Here is a 27,450-nt window from a genome sequence, read left to right as displayed (position 1 = left end):
GCATAGCATAAGTATTATGTGGTAAGAAAAAGCATGACTCTTGCATCATGCATGGATTATTAACCAAATTAATATTCAGTCATTAATGCGGTAAGTCTTAATGTGCAGCTATTATACAATTATCATCTCTGTTCTTTAAGACACTGATCAAAGGTCCTGACAGACGGGGCTTCATTTACATTGTTCCACACACCGACCTGACAACATCCTTAAGCTCTGATCTTAGTTGATCACTAGAAAACTTCAAGGCCAAAATGAAATATCCAGTTTTCCTTTCGCATTGCTTTCATAGTAAATACATAAACCAGATATTAAATGGCATACTGTTCCTACAGTTTTCATTTTGTTCCGAGACATATTCCAATACACAAATCATTCTCAGTGCAATGTATAATATGGCACAGCAGACAAAGATGACAAGGAAAGCAAACATGCTGGTTAGTCTGAGTGGAGGACTGACATGCACTGCACAGAAACAGTTATGGAACCATCGCAGCGGTTCTATGTGACGTGGCCTACACAAGACAGATATCCATAGCACATCAGATGGAAAATAAAATGACTTTGCTAACAATGAAAGCATGAGCAGCAGTAAAAAGCACATCAATAACAAAATACATGTATCTACAGGATAGGTGATCCAACTGTTGGGAACCTCACCGATCATGAGAACAGGAATCCCAAAGTCCCCTTGTGTAAATGTAGTGGTGCCCATGTGCCACTTCTAAGGAACTGACGGAGATAGTCCAGCGTTGCAATCAGTACTCCAGATCACGAATGGAGCTGTGGTCATACATGAGCCCCGCTGCATTCACACAGGCGACTCAGGGACCCTGGTCTTGTGACTGGTTGGACCCCTAGTGTTCAATTAATTTATCGCCTATTCTGTGAATAGATAAATGTGGTTCACTGAAAAACCCATTTGATATAGGGAAAATGCATATAAATGAGATGCAAATGATAAAGTAACTGTTCTTGGCTTTCAGAAAGACAAATATATCAATGTTTGAATAGAGATGTTTAACTTGTATTATTAGACCAGAATTCACCCTAAGGGCCATATTAGGACTGAGCAATTTTCAAACCAATTATCGGGGAAGTGTTTATAGGAACATTCGGTCCTGATAATAGGCGTGTACAATCATGCCGCCAGTCAGTTGATTGGTCTGTTGACCGCTTTCCATCTTTCATCAGGGAGCCTAGAATGTGTAATCTGGGATGTGCTGATGAGAATCAATAGAACTGAATGTAGGAAGAATGACAGCAGTATCAGTCCTTTCTTCGCATGTAACAGACTGACGCAAAGGAGCGGTGATGGACGTGTTAATTGTCCATCGGTGCTAGTCCTGCACGAACATTGGGCAGTCTAATAGGGCCCTAAAGTTCTGGAGATCTCTACGGTTTGCCATTATTCACCAAGAACAGATACCACAGTGAGAGACTTGTTCCCTTGTTCTACTTTTTTGCCTCACACTAGGCCCCACTCCTGTTCTCGACACAAGACAAGAGACAGGATCTTCTATTTGTATTAATACTACTACTTGTAGCTAAATGCTACAGGCATCCAATTGGTTAAAGTAACATAAGGGCTCATTTTGAGTGTGCAGCAATTATAAAAGGTGTGAATGAGTGTGCTGAATACAGGCTCTCATAAGCTTTGTAAAGTGGGTTATACTACAGATGTTGGTCCAAACAAAAAGGAGAGTTTAAAGCACAGCAACACCACCCATTACCACACAAGTAGACCAACGAGCTGTAAGAAAAACCAGATGATCCTAAGGAGAAAACAAATGGTTGACTTTGCTTTCAGCGTGTGGCAGTAGAAGCTCAGAACCCAACACCATTGTTAGTCCTAAAGGAACCTTTGGAGATTCGGCAGTAGCAAAGCAGCTAGTACTTGACCACAAGTGTTACCTTGCTCAAAAAACTGAGACCTCCTTTTATAGTTTCTCATGGATATAGGTTCATGTTCTAATTGAGAGATACAAAGTGAAAAATAACTGTTTCATAACCATTCAAAAATAAAATAAAAAATAGGGAACACGTCCCTGAAGCTAAATTCAAAATCCAGTTTTACAACACTTTTTAATCTCTCTTGACATCTGTTTTAGTTATTACTTATTAACCAAAGGAATAGCAGGTGGGTTGTCTTCTCTTCAAATGGGCTGTTGCTCTGTCATTACTTCTGGAAATAATAAACTGACAACTGAATGTTACACCATTCCCCTGGCCAATAAGGTGGACGGGTACCTAGTCAATTCAGTCATACATTTTAAGAAGAAAGAGGAACAGCACAACAAGGTTCTAAAATTATGCTCCGAAATTATTAGTTAATGGTGGATACAAGCGTTTACTAAAGCAGACCTGTCATGAGGGCACACAGGCCCTATTTATAGGGGTTGTGCAGGCTGTATATATTGATGACCTATCCTCGGCACCCCTGCCAATCAGCTGGTTGATGAGGCAGTGCTCCATGCGAGCGCCGCTTCCTATTCATTACACTGCTCATCATCATCCATGAACCATTTACATATACTTGCTCCATTCAAGAGGAGCGGCGCTGCGCCGCGACGACAGGCAGTGTAATGAAGAAATAGCGCTTTCATGGAGCATTATCTTCCCTTCAAACAGCTGATCAGCAGGTGTGCCGAGTGTCAGACCACCAACGATTAGATATTGAGGACCTATCCTGAGGATAGGTAATCACTATATGCTGCCTTTAAAGCTGCCGCATACTGATGTGGTACTCTACTTCAGATTAACAAGTAGTATAGGAAGAGTTTATTCCTATAGTCAGCGAGGTACTCCGAGTGCCCTAAAAGGTACAGCATGAAACTGCCGCCATGTACTACCAAATAGTGGTATTTCTACTAAGTGTAAGTACATTCAAAATGGACAAAGGTTTAATAAATGCAATTCATACACAAGCCACAAATGAGAAAATAACACAGGGTAAATGGAGCAGTTTGACGTTAAAGTGAAGCTTCAGCATGGACTCTATATGAAGGGACTTGCATCAGCAGCCAAAACAGAGACCAGAGTAAATCTAAAGTGAAGCTTCATTTTAACATGCAGCAATTCATTTGCAAACAATTCAAGTTTGTTATAGGTCATACTCGTACTGCAATGTCTGACAACATGCAAAAATGTGCAAATGCAGAAACCATTCATGAAGCGCCAGTTACAAGCACCAAAATGTCTCTGCAGCCAGCTGAACAGTCATGATGAAGCAAACAAGAAAACAATACGGCACTGTAACTTAGAAGCCACAATGGTATCTCCAGCCTGAACTCCTACACCATGTAACATGACCTGTCTGATGAAGCTTCACAAAGTCTCCATTTGTGCTGCATGCTCTAGAGGGATTTGACCATAGGTGCTCACCATTTCTTTAAAGGCTATAGACACATTTGGGATATATTTTTTTACTTAAACACATGTATTTTAGGCTGAGAAGCATTCTGCATTAGGGTTTTATTAAAAACTGTACACAAATGTGACATCTGAAGCTTCAATAATTGATTAAATTTGATTCGGTCATAAAGCAGCTTAGAATATTGTTCAGGAGAGGAGAGAGGGGATGGAGAATGAGCAATCAAACAGCCATTTCTATGTAAATGGCATACTGTACACTGGAGTTTGGTATTTACTGCGACACATAGAAGGTGAAGTCAACTGGTGCAAGTTTTTATAGAAATACATGAGTTAAAGGGGTTTTCCCGTCTCAATAGGATATGCCACAAATGTCAGATGGGAACCCACAACGATCTCCAGAACAGAGTTCCCAAAGAGAAGGACAGCAAACCACACAAGGGCTGTGTCCTTTCCATTCACTACTATAAGATATCCCAAAATCCAAAAATTGCTCTTGACCATTTTTTGGAGTCCCATACTAGTGAAGGGAGAGTAAGCCGCACTAGCACAGCTACCTCTTCGTTCCCCGCTACAGGACTGCCAGATATAGCAAAGACAGCTTGGGTATTTTCAAAACCCCCACATCAGTGAATGGAGAGCTGGTCGCACATGTGGGGACCCACATCTATCTGACATCTGTGGCATTTCCTAGCGATATGCCACACATGCTGAAATAGGAAAAAATACCTTTAAATAAAAAAATAAAAAAAAATCATTACCCTAAATGTGACCATATCTTTAAAGAAAAAAACCAAGTGAGAGTACATCCACATTGTACATAAATTGAGGCAGAAAAATCCTCTATAAATCTGTGAGAATAACCAATAATTAACACATTTCACATTTGAGCTTCTTTCACACGAACGATACGGATTAGGTCCGGATGCGTTCAGTGAAACGCGCATCATTTTGCAAGGAAGTTCAGTCAGTTTCATCTGCGATTGCATTCAGCGGGTGCAATGCATTTTGATGAGGTTTTTCACACGCATGAAAATATAATTATTTTTTTAAATGAAGGTTTACAAACAGCATCTCTTAGCAACCATCAGTCAAAAAAGCATTGCAACCGGACTGCATCCGGATTACCATGCGTTTTTCATTGAAGCCCCCTTTCACTTTTATTGGGCCAGGCCTGAGTGAAAAACTCTGAATATAGAACAGGCTGCAATTCTTACGCAATGCAGAATTGATGCGTGAAATAAACGCTCATGTACACAGACCCATGGAAATGAATGGGTCAGGATTCAGTGCGGGTGCTATGCGTTCACGCCACACATCGCACCCGTGTGGAAATCTCGCTCATGTGAAAGGGGCCTTATATGACAAAAAGAGTGCTCGATTGCAGAGTATCCTATTCACAACTGCACGTTTCCCAAGGCCACTTAAAAGGGTCCTTTGTTTTTGCTATAGTGATGAGCTATCCCTCAGAATAGGTCATCAATATTAGATCAGCAGGGGCCGGACTGCTGCACCCCCGTCAATGGTCACCGCTACAGAGGCAAGCAGGTGTACTTACAGCTCCGCCGTGCCATTCACTTGTTATACACTGTTCTATTTGCTTGAATAGGAGGGAGCCCTTCCATTTAAGTGAATGGGATGGCGGAGCTGTAGTGACACTGCTCACCACTGCAATGTTAACAGCAAGCAGGTAAACCGAACACAGCGCTCGGCAGGGTCGGCCCCCACCAATCTGATACTGATGACCTATCCTGAGGATAGGTCATCAATATAGCAAAAGTGGCGAACACATTTAAATGGCCTGAGAAAGAGTGTGGTCACAAACAAAACGTGTGGCTTTTTTTTTTTCCTCCAGGTAAAAAAAAAAAGGTTTTATTTTTCTAATGCGGTTTTGGACTACTTACCTGTGGTCATGCGCTATTGGGAATAGGATCCTTTGCAATCAAGCCCTCTTTACTGGACACCAAGTAGTGACCCTGAGGGATCCCCGACTGCACAGCAGCACAAGTATATAAGGCTAAAAAGCGGAATCCCATAAATTGGGTGAAATTACACTAATCGCCACTTAATTCTCTATAGTACACACAGTAATACACTAGGGGCCGCCATCTCTTTTTCCTTTGTCAAGGACTTTGCGGTGGATATGCAGTGGATTTCAACCTTCTCTGCATTGTAAAAGGTTTACACTGAAGCATAAATTCACACGCAGCGAGACTTGAAATCCACACCGCAGGTCAATCTATGCGGCAGAATTATTCACAGCCTGTGAATGAGATTGCATATAACCTCATGCGTATTGCCGGAACTGTAAAATACTGCACATTTGTAACACGTGTTTATCCCATGTGGACATACCCTAAAGGAATTTTTTTTAAGGCAATCCTAGGAACATTTATGGGAAACTGAGATTTTGGTAGTGCCTGTAAACACGTAAATCACCAATGACTGAGCGTGCCCTAGAAGTGTGGTACATTGTGTGAACATCATAAAAGTGACCTTTCCCCAATGAGTCTTCCAGCTATGAAAATATTTTAAGACATAAATATAACCCAGCTGTTAAAAAATATATTGGAAATTACCAGGGAAAGAAATGTAATGTGTGAAAATAAAGGTCATCCATGTAACTACAATAGGAAAAGAAAGAAGAAAAGAATATTTGTTCCATATCTGAACTGCTGCCCCGGATGTTAATGAGAATGCTTGTTTTCACACGACACAAAGTAACGAAGCTTTTCGTTTCCCTATGTAGTGCCTGTGATAAAATATATTCCCTCAATAAGAAAATGGCAATAACACATTGGAGGGGTAGACTGGTATGTGATGTCAACTCCAATGTTACCCCCACTCTAGGGCAGGACAAACTCTTCTAATGCCCAAAGGCAGGGGTTGTGCCACGCAAGGAAAGTGTCGGTCTATCACTAAAGCATATTGTACTGCGGCACCTACAGCAATATCAGCAGATATACAACAAACTCTGAGGAATGCGTGTGGCTTTAAAAAATAAATTAAAAAAATCTGTAAAATCGTGCAATTTTTCTGAATGGCACCCTAGGCAAGGGCCTATTCCCAGCTGTAGATGTTCTGTTACAGACAGAAGGCATAATTGAATATGAGGGTCTGAAAACTGTACTATTACCTTTTTGCTTAGTATCCACTTCATCTTTAATTCCATTTACTTGTTTAGCCTCCTTGACCTGTGCAAACAATGAAATGATTTATCTAGTTGTCAATCGGTGCATACAAATATCATGTCAAAGCCATCCGGTCATTTAAAACAGGATCCAAGTGCATAGAAATGAAACAGCATAACAAAACCGTTAAACAGGACAGGGGACAAGTATATGATCAATGGCTATCTTGGTGGTCGGACCCACACAGTTGAGATATACATCTTCTGTCTTGGGCACAACCCCTTTAAAATATTAAGCCTAACAAATCAATTTATAGGTGGCACTTGGAAAGAAGTACATTCAAAATACATTAGTCAGCCAAGAACATTTAACAAAGAAAGCACAAACATAAAGGACAGTTATAACGCCCGTCTGTTCGCCAGATCAATACTTGGACTCGCCGAAGGACACTATACATCTGTGATGGCATACTGGTCCAGGGAAAATCAATGGCCAAGATAAAAGGAAGCTAACTTTTCTCTGAAAAGATCAGTGACCGACTGTACCATCTCTAATTTGTCCACCTGCCAATGAGAGGTGACATTAGGCATATAACGCACAGTTCTATGATGGAATAATTGCACTTTCAGCACCATTGAGCGATTCATTAGAAATTCTGTTTGATTTCTTGGCAGCTCACATGTTGTATAACTTCACACCCCCCTCCACTATAGGGGATAAAGAAGCAGTAGCTGCACCTGAAGCCTGGTGCCCAAGAGGGCCTTGCTGTCACATTAGAGGCCACCATTAATGACACATGGTAGGTGATGGCGGGGAAGGGGGGGGGGGCAATCTTTCACATTTTGGCATGGACAAAAACACGAATTAAGACCTCTTGCACACGACCGTATTTTGCAGTCATGTCCAATCCACACTGCTTTAGGGTCTCACACAAACCCATTCATTTCTGGGACTGGGGGGAAAAAAACCAGACAGCACACAGATCTCATCCGTGTGCCATCTGCATCCAGGTGGCTGCTCTGCAAATGATAGAACACGTCCTATTCTTGTCTGTATTGCGGATTCAGGATCTGTTTGCGGACTGCAATACGGGCACATTAGTTTGCATGAGGCCTAACACCAACAATGCTCAACTAAGTTCGGAGCACAAATGATATACTACACATATATATGTATAGAAATAATATAACTAAACTCCACTAGAAACTTGAAATGATACTTTTCCCTGGATCGGCTTTATAAAGAAATTATTTATACACTACCCGGCGTTCACTCATACTTTAGACGAGAAGAGAGGACCAACTGCTGTAGTTGGGCATGTTCAAGGGCCCTACTGCAATGTGTAGGACAGCAATGCAAGAGTATTAATTTATGACCTGTTGTTCGGTCACAGCAATAGGCAAACTGTGGCTCTTATGAAAAAGACTGTCGAGCAGCATAAAACAATTAACAAAAAGCACATAAAAGACATTGCAGTTTTATCACATCACTTACATTTCCTGAGTCAGGGGGGCTGTTTGTCAGGGACGCATTGGGAGATCTGGAGGAGCTTGCATCAATCCACTTACTCTCAGGAAGACCTACAATGTTGTTATCCATACTGGTCAGATTGAGGGTTTTATGGCTTTTGTATGGCAGGGAAGGTGGATCACTGCCCCAGTCTGATTGGTAAGTAATCAATGCAGCGATACAAAGTGTGAAAGTTAATGAAAACACGAACATAAGGAGAAGTCTACAAAGTGATGAAGCAAGCAGCAAAAGCGGTGTCACAGAGGGTTAGATCGCACAAAAAAGACCACCTTCCCAGACATGCAGTTATACATGCAATAAGACAGTGTAGTACAATAACCTAAAAGGCACTCTAACTGCAATTCTATAATCCATTCATATTGATTATACATTATAAATGTAGCTATCCACTCAATCTCACAACTTCAGCTCTGATACAGCCAGTAATGTGCATGCTCACATCCATATCTGTATGTACTTATACAGCTGGGAATTTTCTTTTTTTAATCCATAAGAGGCAACTACTGGTATGTTAAATAATATATATATATATATATATATATATATATATATATATATATATATATATATATATATATATAATTATTTTTTTTACTATAAAGTACAATTGAAAGTTGATATTTAACTAAATTAGTTGTCTAGGGATTATGAGGATATTACCTCACCGGGGTAGGGGGGGTTGTTATCATTACCACCTAAGCAATGGTTTGTGACTTTTTGAACACCAATGCGCCCAAGTATAGGCACCAATTGTTTTTGTACACTTCCCTCACCACTTTCTGAAAAGGGGGATTGGTGGGGGCAGAGGCATCAGTTTACTAGTGTAAATTACAACTGAAATGTAGTCCAGCTAATAGGCTGGAGTAGATTTCAGTCTAGGCGCAGGGACTGCAGAACGATGCAGCTCATTTTTGACGAGGCCTGCACCCTGTCATAAGTGAAGAGCATCCTCTGGCTGCACAGGCAATATCAAGGACCGGCCTAAAACACAGGCCTTTGATAAATGACCCCCTCTGTATTAATAGAATGGTTAGAACAAGTAGGATATTTCATATATATATTTAGCATACACAACATGCTCTGTGATACAGTTAAAGTGCCTTTAAGTTACATAGTAAAATAACAAAAACATCTATAATGATGGACAAAGTCAATGATATTTAATATTACAAGGAATGGGAGTCTTTTAGATCCCAGATTTCAATATTATCATATTAAGACAAAAACACGTAGAACTACAAACAGTTTTGATCCAGGTTTCTGGATTAGCTTTTCCCAGTAACCATCTTTTGCTATCTATCACTTTAGGCAAGTATCCTACAAACAATTTTTTATATTTCCTTGCTACCCTTCTTCCATTTTAGTTTACCATGTTTCACTTTTATCTTCTTGCTTTGGGAAATTGATTAATGAATGACAAAAAGGTCATTTGTTCATGCCATTTTCATGTGTAAATCACGAAGAGGCAGCACATTACTGGACTGGTAAGAATAAAAAGCAAAAAGTATGGACTAAAATTATAGTACTTTCAGAGTAGCACATTATTGTGCACTAAAAGGTACAAAAGATTCCCAAGTAATTATTGTAGGATTTTCATGACCCATAATAAAAACGGAAAAATACAGCACAGTGTAATGAAGATATAGTAAAAAGATGTTAGACGGCATGGCATTGTACAGGTCAATGCATGCAAAGCCTTATGTAACGCCTGTTAAATAGCTATATTACCAGTGAAATGCGTTAGCATATATTCCCACCCCCAGCATGCAAACAAGTAGTAGTCTCCAGTACATCAACTCTGCCAGTTTTCAAAGGACATTAATAGGGTTTCTTTTTCTTAAACATAAAAAGATATGGGCTATTTCTGCATAAAAATTAGGCTTTTCATTCACAAAATGCACATCTTTCAAAAACTGGCAAAATTCTCCAGTTAGTATTGCCAAAAGCTGTTAAACGTGAACAGCAATACTGCCATCTCAAGTGAAACTTACCATTCTTGCCGTATCGTCTGACATCTATTAGCAGGTTTCCGGTTTCCAGAGCGCTGTCCATGGCTCCTCTCCACTGATTATAGTCCATATATGAAACCTTGGTGCCGTTGACAGACAGAATTTCATCATCTACTTGCAGCTGGGAAAATTCAGCGGGGCTACCTGTAAACAAGTGCACAGCCTCATGTCAAAACTCCTCTAACTGTATGAAAAGTAGATTCAAAAGTTAAAATGAAACAATAACTCTGCAACCTTGTGCCGATTCATAAAACACAATAAAAATAAAGTATAGTGAAGGAAACATTCTTTAGCAGACAAACTATGTATAAAAATACATTTTACTAAACCAAAAACTAAGCTATGCAAAAAAGAAATTCTACATACAGTATGTTGTAATGTTACCCCCACTTGATCGTGTATTATGACACCAATACAAATAACATGGTAAAGAAGAAAGTAGTTACTCTACCTGCATCCACAGATATTACAAAAACCCCTGAACTGTTCCAGTTTGTTTTAAACCCAAAGTCATGGCTACTTCCAGGCTTCTGGTTAATGCTGATTCTCATGTCGCTGTACTGGTCCTGGGAAAAAAAAAACACACAACCTGAGTATCCCGTGTCTCTGACCTCTGTAGAGAGGAAAGTCTATCCTGTCCAGAAGGCAGCTTGTACACAATATACGCTCCAATTATCCTCTGTCATGCTGAACGCACAAGAGACGCTCTCAGTGCACATTGTTCAGTTTGTCACTGAATTCCTTCTACTCCAGGCTGCTTTGTTTAAAACCGTCCTCAAATGTACTGTAAAAACTAGCAACGCTTGATGTGTATTTACCCTGCAGTAATAGACACCAAATACCATCACTGTATCGGGCCCAGAGAAAATGATGAAATGTGATAAAATCCTATTTTATCTCTCACATAACTTACATGCAATAATCTACCAGCTAGGGAATGAAAAAGTTCCAAAAATTATCTCAGCCATAAATTCCCGATTTCAGTTTTTAATATGGACAAACCATCACCTGTATTATTGCAGTCTATGAAAAAACTAAAACCTTATACCAAAAGAACTATAACAACGTATTATTGTGAAAGGAGTAATTAAAGATTAAGCAAAGCTTGCCGATTGTAGGGTCTCACTAATTCGGACAGGCTCTGGAAGTGATCTAATGACAAGGTTCCTGAAAAGTACTGGGATAAACATATCTATCCTAACAAAGATAAAAGGGCAATAAAACAAGGACGGACAAGAAGGAGCATGTGGTCCTTTTCTGCAGTCAGTCTTCTGTTTCTTCTCCTATGTTTCCAGGTACCGGTTCTCCATGGAGATCCAGCTAGTGAAGGAGGTCTTACAGACAATGAATACTGGGGAAACGTGTGAACACTAGCTTACCTCCAGAAATAAGAAAACTGCCTCTCCAGTGCCATCCATAGCTATGTTTCAGGGCTCTTTAATGGGTTAGACATTGACTTACACCTGTAGGTGGCACTAGAGACAGTGTTCTTGCTTCTGGAGGAGAGCAAATTTGCATACCATCAAGGAAACCGGTATCCCATCAGGTTAAGATTTTACTTGTTTGAAACCTTTAAGCCGCACACAGCACACAGAGTTTCTATCGTTTTAGAAAACGTTTGTCATGCATACTGAAACGTCAAAAGTTTTGATCACTGGGGGGATGAAAGGGGGGGGGGGTACAAATGCTAGACCTCCAGCAACCAATGAAACAAAGAGTTTAGTTGTGATCGGCAGTTGAAGACGGATTTAAAGAAGTCAATGGGAGACGGATGAGCCTATCACAGCCGAAGAAGCAGAGCACATGGCTGTGTGCTTCTGCCCCTTATTTCAGCAATCATTGGGGGTCTCAGAACCAGGAGCCCCTACCGATTAAAACTTCTTGTTTCGTGCACTCTCCATGTGTTGGTCTTTGCCAATTTATGCATCTATTTGTTTTATCGTTTTCAGTAAAGATATTTTTGGACATATATTTTTGTATATGCTTGAGTGTCTGGGTTTGTCCCATCTAGGAGCTATTCAATTCTGAGACTTGCATTTTATCCGTGCTGTACAACCGTATTCCGGTTTTGTGTTTTATTGCTCATTGGCATCGAATAAAATTTCTGACACGTTGCCATGATATCTCAGTAGTCTTCTCTGTATATAGAAAATAAAAGATTTGTGCAGTGGAAAGATATAGATGACCTACTCTCAGGATAGGTCATTGATATTAGATAGTCGGGAGTCCGACTCTCGGCACCCCAATAATTACATGTTTAAAGGAGTAGGAGCCCCCTGAGAGTGCTCCTTCTGCTTCAAAATTTCCTGCACATAGTCTTACTTGTAGAGGCTGCGCAGTGTAATTACAACTGCTCAATCCCATTCAAGTAAAAAGAGACAGTGCAAAGGTAATTTTGAAGCAAAGAAGCACTTGAAAAAGCGCCCCTACCCCTTCAAATAGCTAATCAGTGCAGACGCGACAGTCGGACCCCCAACAATCTGCTATCAATAATCTATCCTGAAGATAAGTCATTAATATCTTTGAACTGCACAACCCATTTAAAACCAAACTTTCCACTGGACAGATTACTTAAAGATACTAGCTTACTAAGCATCATATGTTAATACAGCCTTCGAGACGGTAATGAATAAAACCCCACAACCTGCAGAAATAAGGGGTACAGATACCAAAGCTAAAATTACAATACACAAGTGGTGCTCCATAAGCGCATTACCATGGAGTTGGGAAATGCTGCGGATTGAGTCAATGAACTCTTTTGCACTTGGATTTCAAATGGTTTTGGAGAAAAACTCCTTCGAATGTTTTTCTTCTCATCTTTGATGTTGTCAGCCTCATCTTCACTATGAAAGACACTGCTAGGTTTCTCCACATCAGGCTTGTAATGGAACTCAGTTGATGAACCATTGTACTTTCGGGTATCATCCACCTAAAGAAGATCACAACTTTGTAACTCTCCCATTTCTTTAAAAGATAGCTGCAAAATATTAAAAAGAAAAAAAACAAAAAAAAAACACATGCAAAACAGTCTTGCTCAGGTTCTTGCTTGAGAAAGAAATTCATTTGGTTGTTTTAGGACAGTCATGTTGAACTGTGTAACTGAAATTAGGGCTGGTTGATTTTGACAAAAGTTATAATCTCAATTATTTCAACTTTATGGACAATTATAACTTCAATTATTTTTCTTGCTAAATTAACAAAAAATAAAAAAAAGGTTCAACTAGCCCAGTTACAGTCAGGGTGACCACTTTTATAACCCCAAAAAGGAGGACATCATACCTGGGACAGTGGGTGACAATACTATAAACACAAAGAATGGAAACCATAATCCATGTATGTAACAGAGTCTGCCAAATTAAAACTAGAAATCTACAATATAAATTATATTACATAATATAACTCAGTGCCTGCTTGCAATATTTAATCTCTTTCTTCACTTCCTATAAAGAGTTTGCTACTGGACATTACAGGAAGGAGGCAGTACAAATCCCAGCAAGACTTGGCTGTTATTATATGCCAGAGGACATTACGGGTAGGAGATATAGGAGGAGAGAATTACAGCAAGGCTGTTTTGTGATAGTAGAGGACATTAAAGGTAGGAGGTTTAAGAGGAAAGAGCTACAACTCCCAACCTTCAGTTCCCAGGCTCTTACACCAAATCTATTGCTTCTCCAATTTATTCTCCTCCGCACAAAGCTCCACCCCCTCATGTCATCACAGTTACTTCACCACCTGTCATCACCACAAGCAACTAGCACCATATGTCACAGTTTAAAGGGGTTCTCTGGGAATCGGGAAAATTAAAATACTTAAATATTACTTTATTATAAATATATTCCTAAATACCTTCCATTAGTAATGATGGCTCGTTTTGTCTAGGGAGAAATCATTAGGGGAACTAAAATGGCCGCCATTCTATTAGTAAACAGAAAACCTGTCTTAATCACACAGGAGGAGATGTTACTTCAGAGCAGTGAGCCAATGAGCTGCCTCATCTTCTATGATTCTGAATACAGTTTAATATGGATCTTCAGCTAAATCTCTGTAGAAATGGAGTTCATGAGGAGACATGAAGTAGATAGGAAGGTGGGGGTGATGTGGATAATGGGCAGCAGCACTTGTATGCAGTCTTTATTACCGCAGTCCGTCCTCTCTGTACTTCATGTCTCCTCATGGACGCCATTCCCACAGAGATTCAGTTAAAGTTCTAATAATCTGCATTCAGGATCATAACCCCTGACAAGTAGGAGAGGAGGATGAGGCCGCCCTTTACCTTAGTGCTCGGAAATAACTTGTCCTCCTGTACGATTAGGACAGCTTGTGTGTGCATTAATAGGATGGCCACCATTTTGTTTCTGTTAAGGATTGCTCCCTAAACAAAATGAGCCATTATAAATAATGAAAGGTATATGGGAACATGTTTTTTAATAAAGTAATATTTAAGTATTTTAATTTCCTAAATTCCAGGAGAGCCCCTTGCACATGAGATATTTATCCATATAAGACATTTCTTTTGGTAACACTTGCTGTTAATCATGTGTATGGCCACTATTGACACCACATTCTTGCCAACATTAGCTGGATCTGCATCTGGTCTCCAGATAAATCTCTCATGTCTGAGACCAATTTAAGTTAAATACAACAATGTTTTGCCATCTTTAAGGATGAGCGTTAAGCTGGCCATAAACATAAGAGAACCTGACTATTTTGGCCAACCATCATTTCAATTCTATAGATGAGCAAGCTTTTACAATGGTGGATCCCTCTACCAGGTGCTTATCTATTAAAGCTAAAAACTGCATACCATTGGCAAAATTGCCCTGGTAGAACTGTTCTGTATTACACCACTACAGGTCAAAGACTAATTGTTGCTTAATACATTTCCACGTAAAGTTGGTTTACTTTTAACTTGTAGCCAATATATCAAAATAATCCAATATCAATCAACAGTAGGCTACATACTGGGCTTGGTTCTCCAAGATTAACACATTTAATTGCATTTTGCATAGCTACGCCAAACATCAGGTAAAAACTAAACATTTGGCCCATATTTAATAAGGTTAGCGTACCAGGACTTATGGTAAATTTAGCACATCTTGGTTTAAGGGGATTGTACCATGAAAAATAAATATTCTACAATTTTCAAATCTGCACCTGGATCTGAATACTTTTGTAATTGCATCTAATTATAAATTTAGCATTGCCACTGGGTTATGCAATAAAATGTATCTGTATAGCTCCACCAGCAGTTTTTTCTAATTTCTTTGACCTGCTCACTGAGAAGGCCGCACATGCTCAGTTTAATCCTTCAACTGCCTCCTAAGCTGTGATAGGGAGACCTGGGACACACCCCCAAGCTGCAGGAGAAAAGACACGCCTCCTGAGCTGTCAGCTTGATATAAATGTAGCAGAGCAATGAATGGGGAGATCTCTGGGTCCATATGAAGTACAGGGCTGGTTCTAGCTTTGTTAGAAAGAGGTTATGTCCTCTATAAGTTAAAAAAATTATCTGTGCCTAGCCCCAAAAGGGTGTGGTTTACCTGAAGGGGGTGGCTTCACAAGGAAGACTATCTAAGATACAACATTTGGTGCAATTCTGGCATAAAAAATATAGTCTCAAACTAAGCCAACTAATAGTTAATACAGATCCAAACACTAAATTCATCATACAACCCAGGCTACTGTGTTATATCTGGTGCACGTCTAAACAGCCTGCCTAGGTTTAAACCATCTAGAGCAGTGATGTCGAACCTTTTAGAGGCAGAGTGCCCAAACTGCAACCCAAAACCCACTTATTTATCGTAAAGTGCCAACACTGCAATTTAACCAGGAATACTATAGTTCAATATAGTATATATATGCCATGTACTTTATCATTTAGCTATTAAAGCCTGCCTACATTCAGTGCCCTGCCTGTGCTGTTCATAGTGCACCCTGCGCTGATGAATAACAGGAAAAGTCTAAGATATATTGGTACACCATAGACTTTTTTCACAGTGCGGGTGCCCACAGAGAGGGCTCTGAGTGCAGCCTCTGGCACCCGTGCCATAGGTTCGCCATCACTGATCTAGAGGATTCGTAAACCTGCCCCTTTGTTCTAAGGCAGTGTTCAGCAGTAAGTAAACCATTGATATAAGAAAAGCTTAAGCATAATCATGTCCTTACTGTGTAGGATTTGGTAAACGAGGAGATTCCCTTTGACTGGGTACCAAAAGGTCTTGCAGTAATCACTGATGACAGTCGAGAAGTATCTGTCTTTTGGTATCCTCTGGGCAACGAAGAAGAAATTCGGCCAGGTTTGCTTTCCATGTTCAGGGAACTGGAGGAGTAGGGCTGGTTCTGCATACTGCTGGTGTCAGAGGGCGACGAGCTTCCTTGCACTACATAACTCTTTACGGAATAGCTAGTAGTGCTCTTACTTGTATACGGTTTATCTAAGTCGACAGATGTTTCTTTTTTAGGCAGTGCCTTTGTGACAGGTTTAATCTCAGGGCTTTCAGCCTTCTCAGAATGCTGGACTGTGAAAGTAGCATTACTGTGACTCTTTGGCTGGGGCTCAGATTCCGTCTGACCACTAGGAACTGATTCATCATCATCATCAAAATTTATTAAGTTGCCATCATTTTCCTTCTTGTGAGAATAATTTGGGGTAGTAGCATACAGAGAACCCTCTGTTGTTCTTGAATAGGGGACATCCACAGTGTAACTCTTTTCTAGAACTGGTCTGGATGGAATATTGGACTCTCCAAAGACATCATCGCTTGATGAATACATCCGCCGAACATCTGACCTTTGATGACCATTGCTGTGGGTCTCGTTTTCTCTATGCTCCCTTAACAAAAATACAATTTCTTGTTAATATTTTCATTAACTGACAGCTCAAAATTGATTCAAATTCACTGTGTAAACTCATATCCTCGCTGGCGATTTCTGAGAGGAAATGGCACATTTAGATATACATTTTGGTTTTGTTTGCTTTTGACAAACATGCATTGTGTTCCTCCACCTTCAAAATGAAAGATGTGGCCTTTTAGTCACCCTCTCCAAATCTTATCAGAATCCACACTTTAATTTAGCCATTTTTAAAATAGACCAGATTCTGTGCCAGGAAGCCTTGGCACCATTTGTATAGAGTAGCCTTGGGAAAAGCACACTAAAAGATGTTTATCGGTTAGGGGCATGTACATTGCCGTGAAGCTAGGTTTAGTTAACCAAATGCAGTGTTATATAAAACTTTCAATACTTCGATCAGGCTACTTTCACACTGGCGTTTTTGTGAGATCCGTTAAGGGCTCTCACAAGCGGCCCAAAAGGGATCAGTTTTGCCCTAATGCATTCTGAATGGATAAGGATCCGCTCAGAATGCCTCAGTTTGCCTCTGTTCAGTCTCCATTCCGCTCTGGAGGCAGACACCAAAACGCTGCTTGCAGCGTTTTGATGTCTGTCTGACAAAACTGAGCCAAACTGATCTGTTCTGACTTACAATGTAAGTCAATGGGGACAGATCAGTTTTCACTGACACAATATGGTGCAATTGAAAACGGATCCTCCTCCCATTGACTTTCAGTGTAAGTCATAACAGATCTGTTTGCATTATCATGAACATGGTAATGCAAACGGATCCGTTCTGAACGGATACAAGCGTTTGCATTATAGGTGCGGATCCGTCTGTGCAGATACCAGACGGATCCGCACCTAACGCAGGTGTGAAAGTAGCCTTACAAGCGAGTTTTGTTTTTTTGTTTTTAAAAGGAAAGCATCAATAAATATTACATCATAAGACATAAAAACATAGATGGAGGTAAACACATTCTCCAACGGTCCCACCTTTCCTGTTGCATCTCTCTAAAGGTCTTATAGGTCCTATCAGGGCCTTCATTTGCAGTCTTTTCAAGTCCTTCTCGCTCATCTTTTTTCTTTTGTAGATCTGAGGTGAAGCTTTTCCGGCGATTTTTCCATTTAGCTAAATCCTTATTTATAAAAGAAAAGAAAAAAGAAAGACAACTTAATAAATGTATTGTAATGCAATCATGAGAGAAGAAAAGCTATGTCACTCGCAGTAAGTGACAGGAGAGGACTCCCGCATAACGTGAACCGGACAGATCTGTTATGCAGGCCATAGACTTCTATTATGACGGAATGAATAACGGAATGCCTCTAAAGGCATTCAGTCATGGAATTGCGTTATGGTCCGTGGTAACGTAATCCATAACGCAATTCAGCAAATACAACATGAACACGCACACGAACTTCAAAAATATGAAATTCGCTCATCCCTAGTTGTAATCTTTCGATAACCCTGACCATCACATACAGCTAGAAGCCTTCTTTAATACACACTAATGGGGAGATCTATCAAAATTCTTACAAAACGGAAAACTAGCTTAGGCTACTTTCACACTAGCGTTAATATTTTCCGGTATTGAGATCTGTCATATGGTCTCTATACGGGAAAAAAAAACTCTTCCGTTTAGTCCCCATTCATTGTCAATGGGGACAAAACGTAACTGAACAGAACGGAATGCTCCAAAATACATTCCCTTCTGTTCTCATACCGAAGAGAAAAACATAGCTGCTTTCCGTCGTGGGATGCGGAGCAAAACGGATCCATCATGACCCACAATGCAAGTCAATGACACAATCTGACAATAGAAAACTGATCCATCCCCCATTAACTTTCAATGGAGTTCCGTCTTGGCTATGTTAAAGATAATACAACCGCATCCGTTCATAACGGATGCAGATGGTTGTATCATCAGAAACTGAAGCGTTTTTGCTAAACCCTGCTGGATCCAGTAAAAACGCTAGTGCGAAAGTAGCCTTAGTTGCCCAAAGCAACCAGATTCCACCTTTCATTTTCCAAAGGAGCTCTGAAAAATAAAAGGTGGAATCTGATTGGTCAACTCAGACAGTTTTTCCTTTACATCAGTCTCTCCCTTTCCGATAAGGCCTCCTGTACATGAACGTGTGCGCCCTGTGGTCCACGGGGCAGCCGCAGCAGATCGCGGACCCATTCACTTTAATGGGTCTGTGATCCGCCCGTTCCGCAAAAAGATAGAGTATGTCCTATCTTTTTGCGGAACGGAAGTACGGGACAAAACCCCATGGAAGCACTCCGTAATGCTTCCGTGGGTTTCTGTTCGGTGCTTCCGTTCCGCACAATTCCAGATATCTAGATTTGCAGACCCATTGAAGTGAATGGATCCGCATCAGTGATGTGGCATGCCCACGGAACGGCACCCGTGTTTTGCGGATCCACAAATGCGGTCCGCAATAGGGCAATGGGACACCTACAGTCGTAGGCAATAGGCCTAAGTCACACACACACACTTGTCAGTGGGGTCTGGGGGATTCAGAACATGTGACAATTTAAAGGGAACATATCAAACACGTATTTACTTCAGTACAATAAACACTAGTAACAATCATACATACATCTTGCCACTTTTGATCTTGCTCCTGCATCTGGCTTTTGATCTTTTGCAATTCTTCCAGGCGAACTTGGCGCAAGCTCTGGAGTTCCTCTGCGTTGCAATTTTCCAATGATTTACTTCTGTTGGAAATATGCATATATTATATTTACATACCATCATTTAGGGAACGACTGACTATACCGGCTTTGGACAATCTTAAACAGCCATTCAGATGCACAGAGAGGATTATTCCCCTCTCCGTTAGCATGGTCATCTCTGAAAATAATCCAGTGACATTAAAAATGATATAACGAAAAAAGCACGACAACAAAAGTGTCAGACTTGTCGCCATAGTCCCCAAAGTGATCAGTAAAACAGTATTCCAATACAACAACTTCAACATCAGCTTAATACATGCATAACAGCAAAGTTAGACAGGCAAATGCTTCAAGTGGTTTCTTAACGAGGACCTGCAATCTCTCAGTCCCGACTACTTGCCTTCCCCATATAACCATGCAGGAGAATCTGTTCTCATCACTATGTTGCTTCATTCCTTTATTATTCCTGCTAGAAGTGGATGTATCGCTAGCAGTTTGCAATGACATTCCAGCTGGGTCAATTTCACCTGATGTGGTTTTAACCTCGAAATGCATAGTCTATTGGACCTAAAAAGAGACAAACTGTATTGACTAAAGATGGATGTCCCTTTATCTTCATTGGAGCATTGCTTGGGAGGTGCACCATTCTTGGACCCCCCTTTTTTACCCAACTGGTAACACCCAGCTGGACCTCCATTGCAAACTGATAGCAATTCATTCAGAAAGGAATAAATGGCTATTACATGGTAAATGCAATGTCAGGAGAGGTGACCGGTCCTCTTTAAAGAAACCATCAACAGCAAGTGAAGCAAGCAGCTTTGTTCTCTTATTTTTTAAACTTGCTTCACAAAAGTTGTGTTTTCTGGTACTCCATCATGGAGCTTTTTTTCTCCAGAACAAAGAGGCACTTTCAAGATCCTTTGCACCATGTAACCTGTAGATTACAATATACGCAGAATTAGGATTTAAAGTATGCATAGGGCAATCCTAAACACTAGTGTATGAAGGATGCATACAATGTGTCGCTGCGTGTCCTTACTGATCCGGCTCTCTTCCTATGTGGTCAATACACAGTAATCTGAAAACTACAAACTGGAATATAACCATCCTTCAGAGAGGATGTAAAAGAGTGCTGCTAATCTGTCTAGATGAAGAGGTATGTGACGATAGCACAGGATGTTTAGCAGATTACACCGCACATGGCTTCATACAGAGTCCTAGAGCAGTGGTGGCGAACCAGAGCGGCACCCAGAGCCCTCGCTGTGGGCACCTGCACCCTGGAAAGAGTCTATGGCGTACCAATATACCTTAGACTTTTCCTGCAATTCATCAGCACAGGGCGCACTATGAGCAGCACAGGCAGCGCTCTGAATGCAGGCAGGCTATATATCTAAATGATAAAGTACATGGAAGATGCACTATATTGGTATTCAGGTTAAAATGGTCATGTTGGCACTTTGGGATAACTACCGTAAGTGGGTTTTGGGTTGCAGTTTGGGCACTCTAAAAGGTTCACCATTACTGTCCTAGTGTAAAAATCTGGGTAGAATGGCAGAGATCATTTATTATTATTTTTTGGGAGGGGGAGCCGACAAATTATTTGTCACTACAAAAGTATGTGAAAAATCTCAAGATTACATTCTCGAGGTCACTCCATGTCTGAAGTAGGGTCTAAGTGAGGCATCTGAATGATAAAACCTTAAGGGCTCTTCACTTGCTAACCACTGCCTGTGTTTACCGGCTGGAAATACATTTTTAGCATGGCAGAGATAGGAAGCATCACATGCCAAGACGACCAGAGGCACGTCTGCAAGTCATGTCCTTAGGTGGCGTTCTCGGTAAATTCAAGGAGATAACGCTTTTTTTCTTTAGGTTACCAAGTATTACCCCTGAAATGACAAACTTAGACATGTAATCCTTTTTTTTATGGGGCCAGAGGGAAAAGTAAATTAAAGGATATCCATTTGTACACTGACGACCTTGTATATTTCATCAACCACTTCATGACCATCTATCAACTGCTGCCAGGACAAAGACCAATTAATGTCATTCTGTGTTATTTCAGTTGCTCCAGATCAATACAAAGTATTGTGCTTGGAAGAAACTTTGAAAGATCTTCATCCACTATCTGCTCTCACTGCATATTAACGGCAATGCTGCGTTACATTCATTTTAAGCAGACACGTTCAAACAATGGACAATTAACAGTTCAGTTCCAAATCTCTATATATACACATGGTCCAATGCATGGTGCTAGAATACAAAATACTGTACGCTACTAGAGCGGCAGTCTTTGCATGGCATGTTACAGGCTGATGCAATTACCCTAAATATACTATATGCTTCCAAAGGGTAGGGCAGGAACTAAAAAAAACACAATATGCCCGAGTGTCTGGAAGGTCTATAGGACAGGTATGGTGAGATGGATGGATGGTGGTAGGGCTCCTCTTGACCTTCTGGTTCGGTAAGGAAGGGTGTCCTCTAGGAACGGGTAGCCAACATAGTTATAATAGAAATGTTGAACATGGTCATATTGTTGCGATACATCATAGTGATATATCAGCTGCATCAACACGCAAGGAAGTAGATGATGAAGTGGCAGAAGGAGAACCACAGCGGCCCAATGGCCTCCTATGAACGATTTATGTCACATTATTCATTTCTCATATCAAAGATGGAAAATGATATGAGATGGATAGCAGGAGGAGGATGCTTCTTCTAGATCTAATCTAGGTGCATTAAGCACTGTTACTATTAGGCTTATCTTGGCACTTCTCTGAACCTCTGTAGACACAAACTGAACACAGAGTACTTGCCTTCCACTTCCTATTTATTTTAGCCGTCACAGCAACATTTCTTTGTTACAGCCAATACAAACAGCCGAGTAAGCCAAGCCAGGAAACCTCTTCTGAGAGGGCATTCCATTAATGCTTTCATGCACAGCCCTTGGAAGCAGGCATCATGCACATGTCACAACCGCTGCCCAGATAAGCGACAACTAGAATATTAGTGGATGACCAAACTCTATAGAATCTACACAGCAGAGTCAACCGAGCAGACAGCGTGCGGACTAAACTTACCCCAATTCCACACCGAGTTTTTCCCGCAGTCTGAGAAACCAGAAATAAAAAGGACTTGCACATTTTGCATTTACCAGCACAAATCAAAAGACTTCGCAAGTAGAAAATAAATCCACAAAAAAAACATAAAAGGGGGAGATTTACCATTACCCTGTGCCTCTTTTGCAGCTTTTTAAATGCCACTATGATTTATTTTATTTATTTTTTTTGTCGCAGCTGCCAATTTTACTCCACCCTCGCCAGTTTCCAAAAAGGGGGCAAGGCAACGGCAGGGCCATTGGCATTGGCACATTTATCATTATATAACCAGAAACGAATTGTAAATGATGACCGAAATCTACGCCAGTTATAAGCTGCCATTGATTTCGGGCTGGTGCACTGACTGCAGGGGAAGATAGGCAATTTATGACAAGGCCTGTGCATAGTCCATAAATGACATGCCTCCTCCAGCAGTGCTGACCCTAAGACACCCCAACACCTGTTGGTCTTGATAAATCAGTGCCATAGTCTATATTTATATTCATTCAGGATATGAGATTGAGTATCTGTACCCCCAACCCCACCCCCCTCCCCTTCATTCCTTCCATCCTGCCTTATCCCAGTTTGTTTTTCTCTTTTTGCTCTAAGATCATATTATATATATTTTATCACTGATCTACAACCTCCACTGTATCAGCGATTACTCTTTCAGGCTGTAAGATACTGGTTATATACGCAGCACATGTGGCTGCAATCTTATTGTTTTGTACATGTTGTACTTGTTGGTGTTCTGAAAATATTTTGCCAACTTAACACCTACGTCCCGAAAAAAACAACAACTAGAAATGTGTTTGTTAACTGACTAGAATAGGTGCCGTGTTCGTGAAGGCTGCATTATGACCACGTAGTTTTATTAAACATCCATTAGTTATAAGTCGGAATAGAACATACTTTTTAAATACTAATCATATCTTGCTCCTCAGTGTCCATTTATGAACAGCGCTATTGTGAAGATCTGACATTTCAAATATCTACTGTCAAATACATAACCTGAAGTGTGCTACAACACCAAACACTGCTTTTACAATATTTCGTATTGTCATTAAGGGCGAGCCGCCGCCTGATAATGGAAACCAAAAACTACTGTCTGTAGGTAGATTTGTTTGCAATGGGCTGTATTTAACCAGACAAACATAATTTCCAAGGCTATTTTGTAAATTACAATTTAACAAGAACCTTCTCCCCTTTCAAAACACAACTCCCGCCACTTCTCTTCAAACTGTTCTTATAGCATAAAAAAAAAAAGCCACAGAGCCACAGATTGAGGAACATCAGTTTAAGTTAATCCAATTATTTTTTTTTATTTTTTTTCTCACAAGGTTCAAATCTTGCATGCAACAAGCACACAGTCTAACCTTTCCACCAAAAGCCGTTTTTTGTGCCTTATTTTGCTGGCCTCCCTTATCGACTCCCACTTTTGAAGATCTTCTTCAGTGCATGGGCCAGACAAAAAATGCTTTGGCTTTGCATCATTTGAACATTGAGATAGATGTACTTTTCTTGTGAGCATGTCATCTTTCTTCAATTTGTCTGAAGGACGGAGCACTCTTCCTTGCCCATCTGTCTTGTTTAACTCTGGTGGCTTTTTCACTAAACAAAGAAATTTAGATTGTATATCCTCTGGAAGAGACCAAGGATCAGGAAAGGGAACTGCATTGTAATTGTCTGGGGCACCAGACAAATGGACTTCCTTTGGTTCAGACAGAGCTCTTCGAACGATCATGTCATCCTTCACCAAATCTGGAAGATGGTCTGCCTCTTCTTTAGACTGCAGGACAATGTCTTTCTCGATTTCCAGCACCTGAGCCAATGGTGTACCAAGGTTGATCACTTGGTTTAGGTGAAAAGTCCCAGTCTTTCGTGCAAACAAGTCATCATTTTCAAGATCTGGTAAGGTACATATGCCATAATTCACAGGCAGATTGTTTTGTGCACTTGAAGCCTCAACAGAATGTATAAGTCTAGGACCAGATGCAGGGTCAACAGGCGCTTTGTTCTCAGAAATAAGAAAATCAGAAGTTATTTTCTGGAGGGCCTGGAGTATTAAAAATTGACTGAAATATTCAAAAAGGCAAAATCAGAATGGTTTAGGAAAGAAGATAGCTTTGACTTTTCACTTCAAAACTTCTTTACAATAAGAAAACAAGAACTAATATCTACTGCATGCACAGATGTTTAACAGAAATGATCCTGCTTTAGCAGAACACACTGAACACAGCAATTGGGAATCACACAAGTCATGCCAGTAATAACCTTGGCTTTTCAGACGTATCCACCGTTTCCTTTTCCTCATCTTTGCTATTCAAACTTGAGCCCAAATCTGTAGCACTTCCATTTCTCAAATTTAGATCGTTCTTCAGCTTAAATACAGATTCCAGATCAGATGTCCATGGACAGTCCCCTCCAGTTCGTTTGCTGTTCAGCCATTGCAGAAAACATGAAATGAGTTTCTGCATGAAAGGACTTCTACTTTTTAAGTTCTATAATATACAGCTAGGTATTTTTCCATGCTGAATTTTCCTATAGATCAATGTGGTCATTTTAAGCCATCCAAGTCATCCCTTGCACTTATTAGCGAGAATGATAAGGGTTTAGCCTATGTTGTGTACAACAATTACCGTGATAGATGTGTGCTTTTCAGATTACACTTCTAAAAATAATTATCCGCTGGGGAATCCTAACCAAATCTGCATATATATAGCCAATTGCAGATGCAGTACCAGAATGATTATACTAAATATTCAAAGACATTGAAAACTCTTACAGGGGTTGACTCATTGCAGTAAATGGCATTTATCATGTAGACAAAGTTAATACAAGGCACTTACTAATGTATTGTGATTGTCCATATTACCGCCTTTGCTGACTTTATTTGATTATTCCCCTCACACTATACACTGGTTGTTTTCCAGGGGTTCTGACCACCCTGTAATCCAGCAGCGGTGGCAGTGCTTGCACTCTACTGGAAAAAAACGCGTCTGTCTGGTGGCTGGGAGCATAGGCATGCATGAGCAGCAGCTCCCCTTGTATGTGAGCTGCATGATAAATGATGCTAGCCAGCCACTACTCCCACTGAAAGCAGATGATGGGTGGACTAGTTGGGGGAACATTCAAAATGGACAGAGGTTGTCCAAACCAGGCAACCATTTTAAAAAGAAAAGTAAAAAATGCAATGAGTGAATTGGAATATTTTTTACTAGTAATTATCAATTTTTACATTTTAGAAGAGGCATACTTCTATATCTTTGAAGCTTCGGGTGGAGGGGGAATACATGCATCTGTTCTATCAAAATCGTCCTCAGTTGTCTGTGTCTAACATGCGGTGGTCAGGTTTTAATACTCTGATACTACCATCATCAAAAAGGACACAAACCTGAATCCCTGAAATTCATTGTACCAAGGTTTAGGACGAGTCTGGCTCCACATAACATTCTGAAATCGATCCTTATTCTGTACAGAGGCAGGCTTCAGCACTGGTGAAGGCAAGTTGACTTTTCTAGCAAAGAAATCATCCTTGAGAATATTTGGCATTTCCCTAGAAGATTCCTCTTCTTCATCTGAAGAAAATCTGGCATAATCTACATGGTCCTTCAGCGCATCTTGATCTATTGTCTTCGTTTTCAATCCTTGGTTTGGGCTAATACACAAAATAGCCAATAAATTAGCCACATCTCCATAAATCATAGCAGAAATGCCGGCATGCCCTTAATAAAAACCGGTCAGGTAGCATACTTTTAGTTTGTCTTACCAAACAAACCACTTCACACATAGTCAGCATGGTTAATTCATGGATAGGGAATGCTAAAATCTGCTATACACACACATTAAAAAGATCTCATCACATCAGCGTCATGCCTCTGACCTGCTCCCTCCTTGACAAGTAGATGGAATTACGTCTGTTAGCATTTTCAAAGGTTTCTGAGAGTCCATTTGAGGTTGAGAAGAAAGAGCAGGAGCCACAGAAACAGATGGCTTACTGTTCAGGTGAAGTTTTCTTTCTGCCAAATCATCAAGCACCAAGTCTGGCAACTTCCCATCGTCCTCAGAATCTGAACTGCTTAAGAAATGTTACGGAGTTGAAAGAAAACTTCTCAAACCAGAGACCTACATAGGCCCAAATCTGTGGATGTTGTGTTAAAGAGGACCTGAAACCTCTCTAGTAATTGGGCACACTCTGAACCAAATCAGTGATGCCAGCGTCAAACTGTACAGGGACACATCCCGAACTGCTAACATCCAGTAGGCAATTCATTCATAAATTTCTAGTAGGAATAGCAGAGAAACACCACAACAGCGTTACAAGGCTACTTTCTCACTTGCGTTGGGTTTTTCTGGTATCAAGACCTGGCAAAGGACCTCAATACTAGAAAAATAAATAAAACAAACATTTCCATTTAGTCCTCATGCATTCTGAAAAGAAAGATCCGTTCAGGATGCATCAGGAGGTCTTCCATTCTGGCAGCATTCCGTTTTGTGACCGGACACAAAACATCTGCAAGCTGTGGTTTTGTGTCCGGTCATCAAAACGGAGCAAACCAGACCGGCCACTAAAAACAATGTAAGTCAATGGTGACGAATCCATTTTTTGATATTTAGTAACGTATTTAGTGACGGATCCGTTTTTTTTCCGTTTTGATTTCACACAACTGCATCCGAACGGAACGGAGGCATCCTGATGTGCAAAATAAAAATGGATCTGTTTAATTTTGGCATTGAGCTCTTCTGCCCGATCTCAGTACCAGAATTGTGAAAGTAGCCTAAGAATAGAATTGTCATTT

At 40.5% G+C, this 27,450-nt stretch overlaps 1 protein-coding gene across 12 annotated transcripts in view; it reads right to left on the bottom strand.

Annotated features, from left to right (window-relative positions):
- Positions 1-27,450, bottom strand: part of LMO7 (LIM domain 7) — a 136,668-nt gene that overhangs the window by 17,114 nt on the left and 92,104 nt on the right. For 5 of the 12 annotated variants that reach the window (XM_044284889.1, XM_044284897.1, XM_044284893.1 and 2 more), the window contains 14 exons: positions 26,535-26,729; positions 26,046-26,309; positions 24,926-25,087; positions 24,028-24,726; positions 22,634-22,663; positions 19,478-19,595; positions 17,870-18,012; positions 16,208-16,874; positions 12,759-12,971; positions 10,494-10,608; positions 10,025-10,186; positions 7,998-8,164; positions 6,509-6,566; positions 1,915-1,971 (listed from right to left, as the gene is read on the bottom strand). In XM_044284889.1, coding sequence (XP_044140824.1) covers positions 1,915-1,971; positions 6,509-6,566; positions 7,998-8,164; positions 10,025-10,186; positions 10,494-10,608; positions 12,759-12,971; positions 16,208-16,874; positions 17,870-18,012; positions 19,478-19,595; positions 22,634-22,663; positions 24,028-24,726; positions 24,926-25,087; positions 26,046-26,309; positions 26,535-26,729 — 3,050 coding nt within the window. Of the gene's footprint in view, positions 1-1,733; positions 1,776-1,914; positions 1,972-6,508; positions 6,567-7,997; positions 8,165-10,024; positions 10,187-10,493; positions 10,609-12,758; positions 12,972-16,207; positions 16,875-17,869; positions 18,013-19,477; positions 19,596-22,633; positions 22,664-24,027; positions 24,727-24,925; positions 25,088-26,045; positions 26,310-26,534; positions 26,730-27,450 lie in introns of all 12 variants that reach the window. The other 7 variants (XM_044284894.1, XM_044284896.1, XM_044284891.1 and 4 more) reach the window with 7 other exon arrangements.

Source organism: Bufo gargarizans, chromosome 3, assembly GCF_014858855.1.
Source record: "Bufo gargarizans isolate SCDJY-AF-19 chromosome 3, ASM1485885v1, whole genome shotgun sequence".
In the NCBI taxonomy this organism is placed as follows: Eukaryota; Metazoa; Chordata; class Amphibia; order Anura; family Bufonidae; genus Bufo; species Bufo gargarizans.
This window is presented reverse-complemented; position numbering and strand designations above follow the sequence as displayed.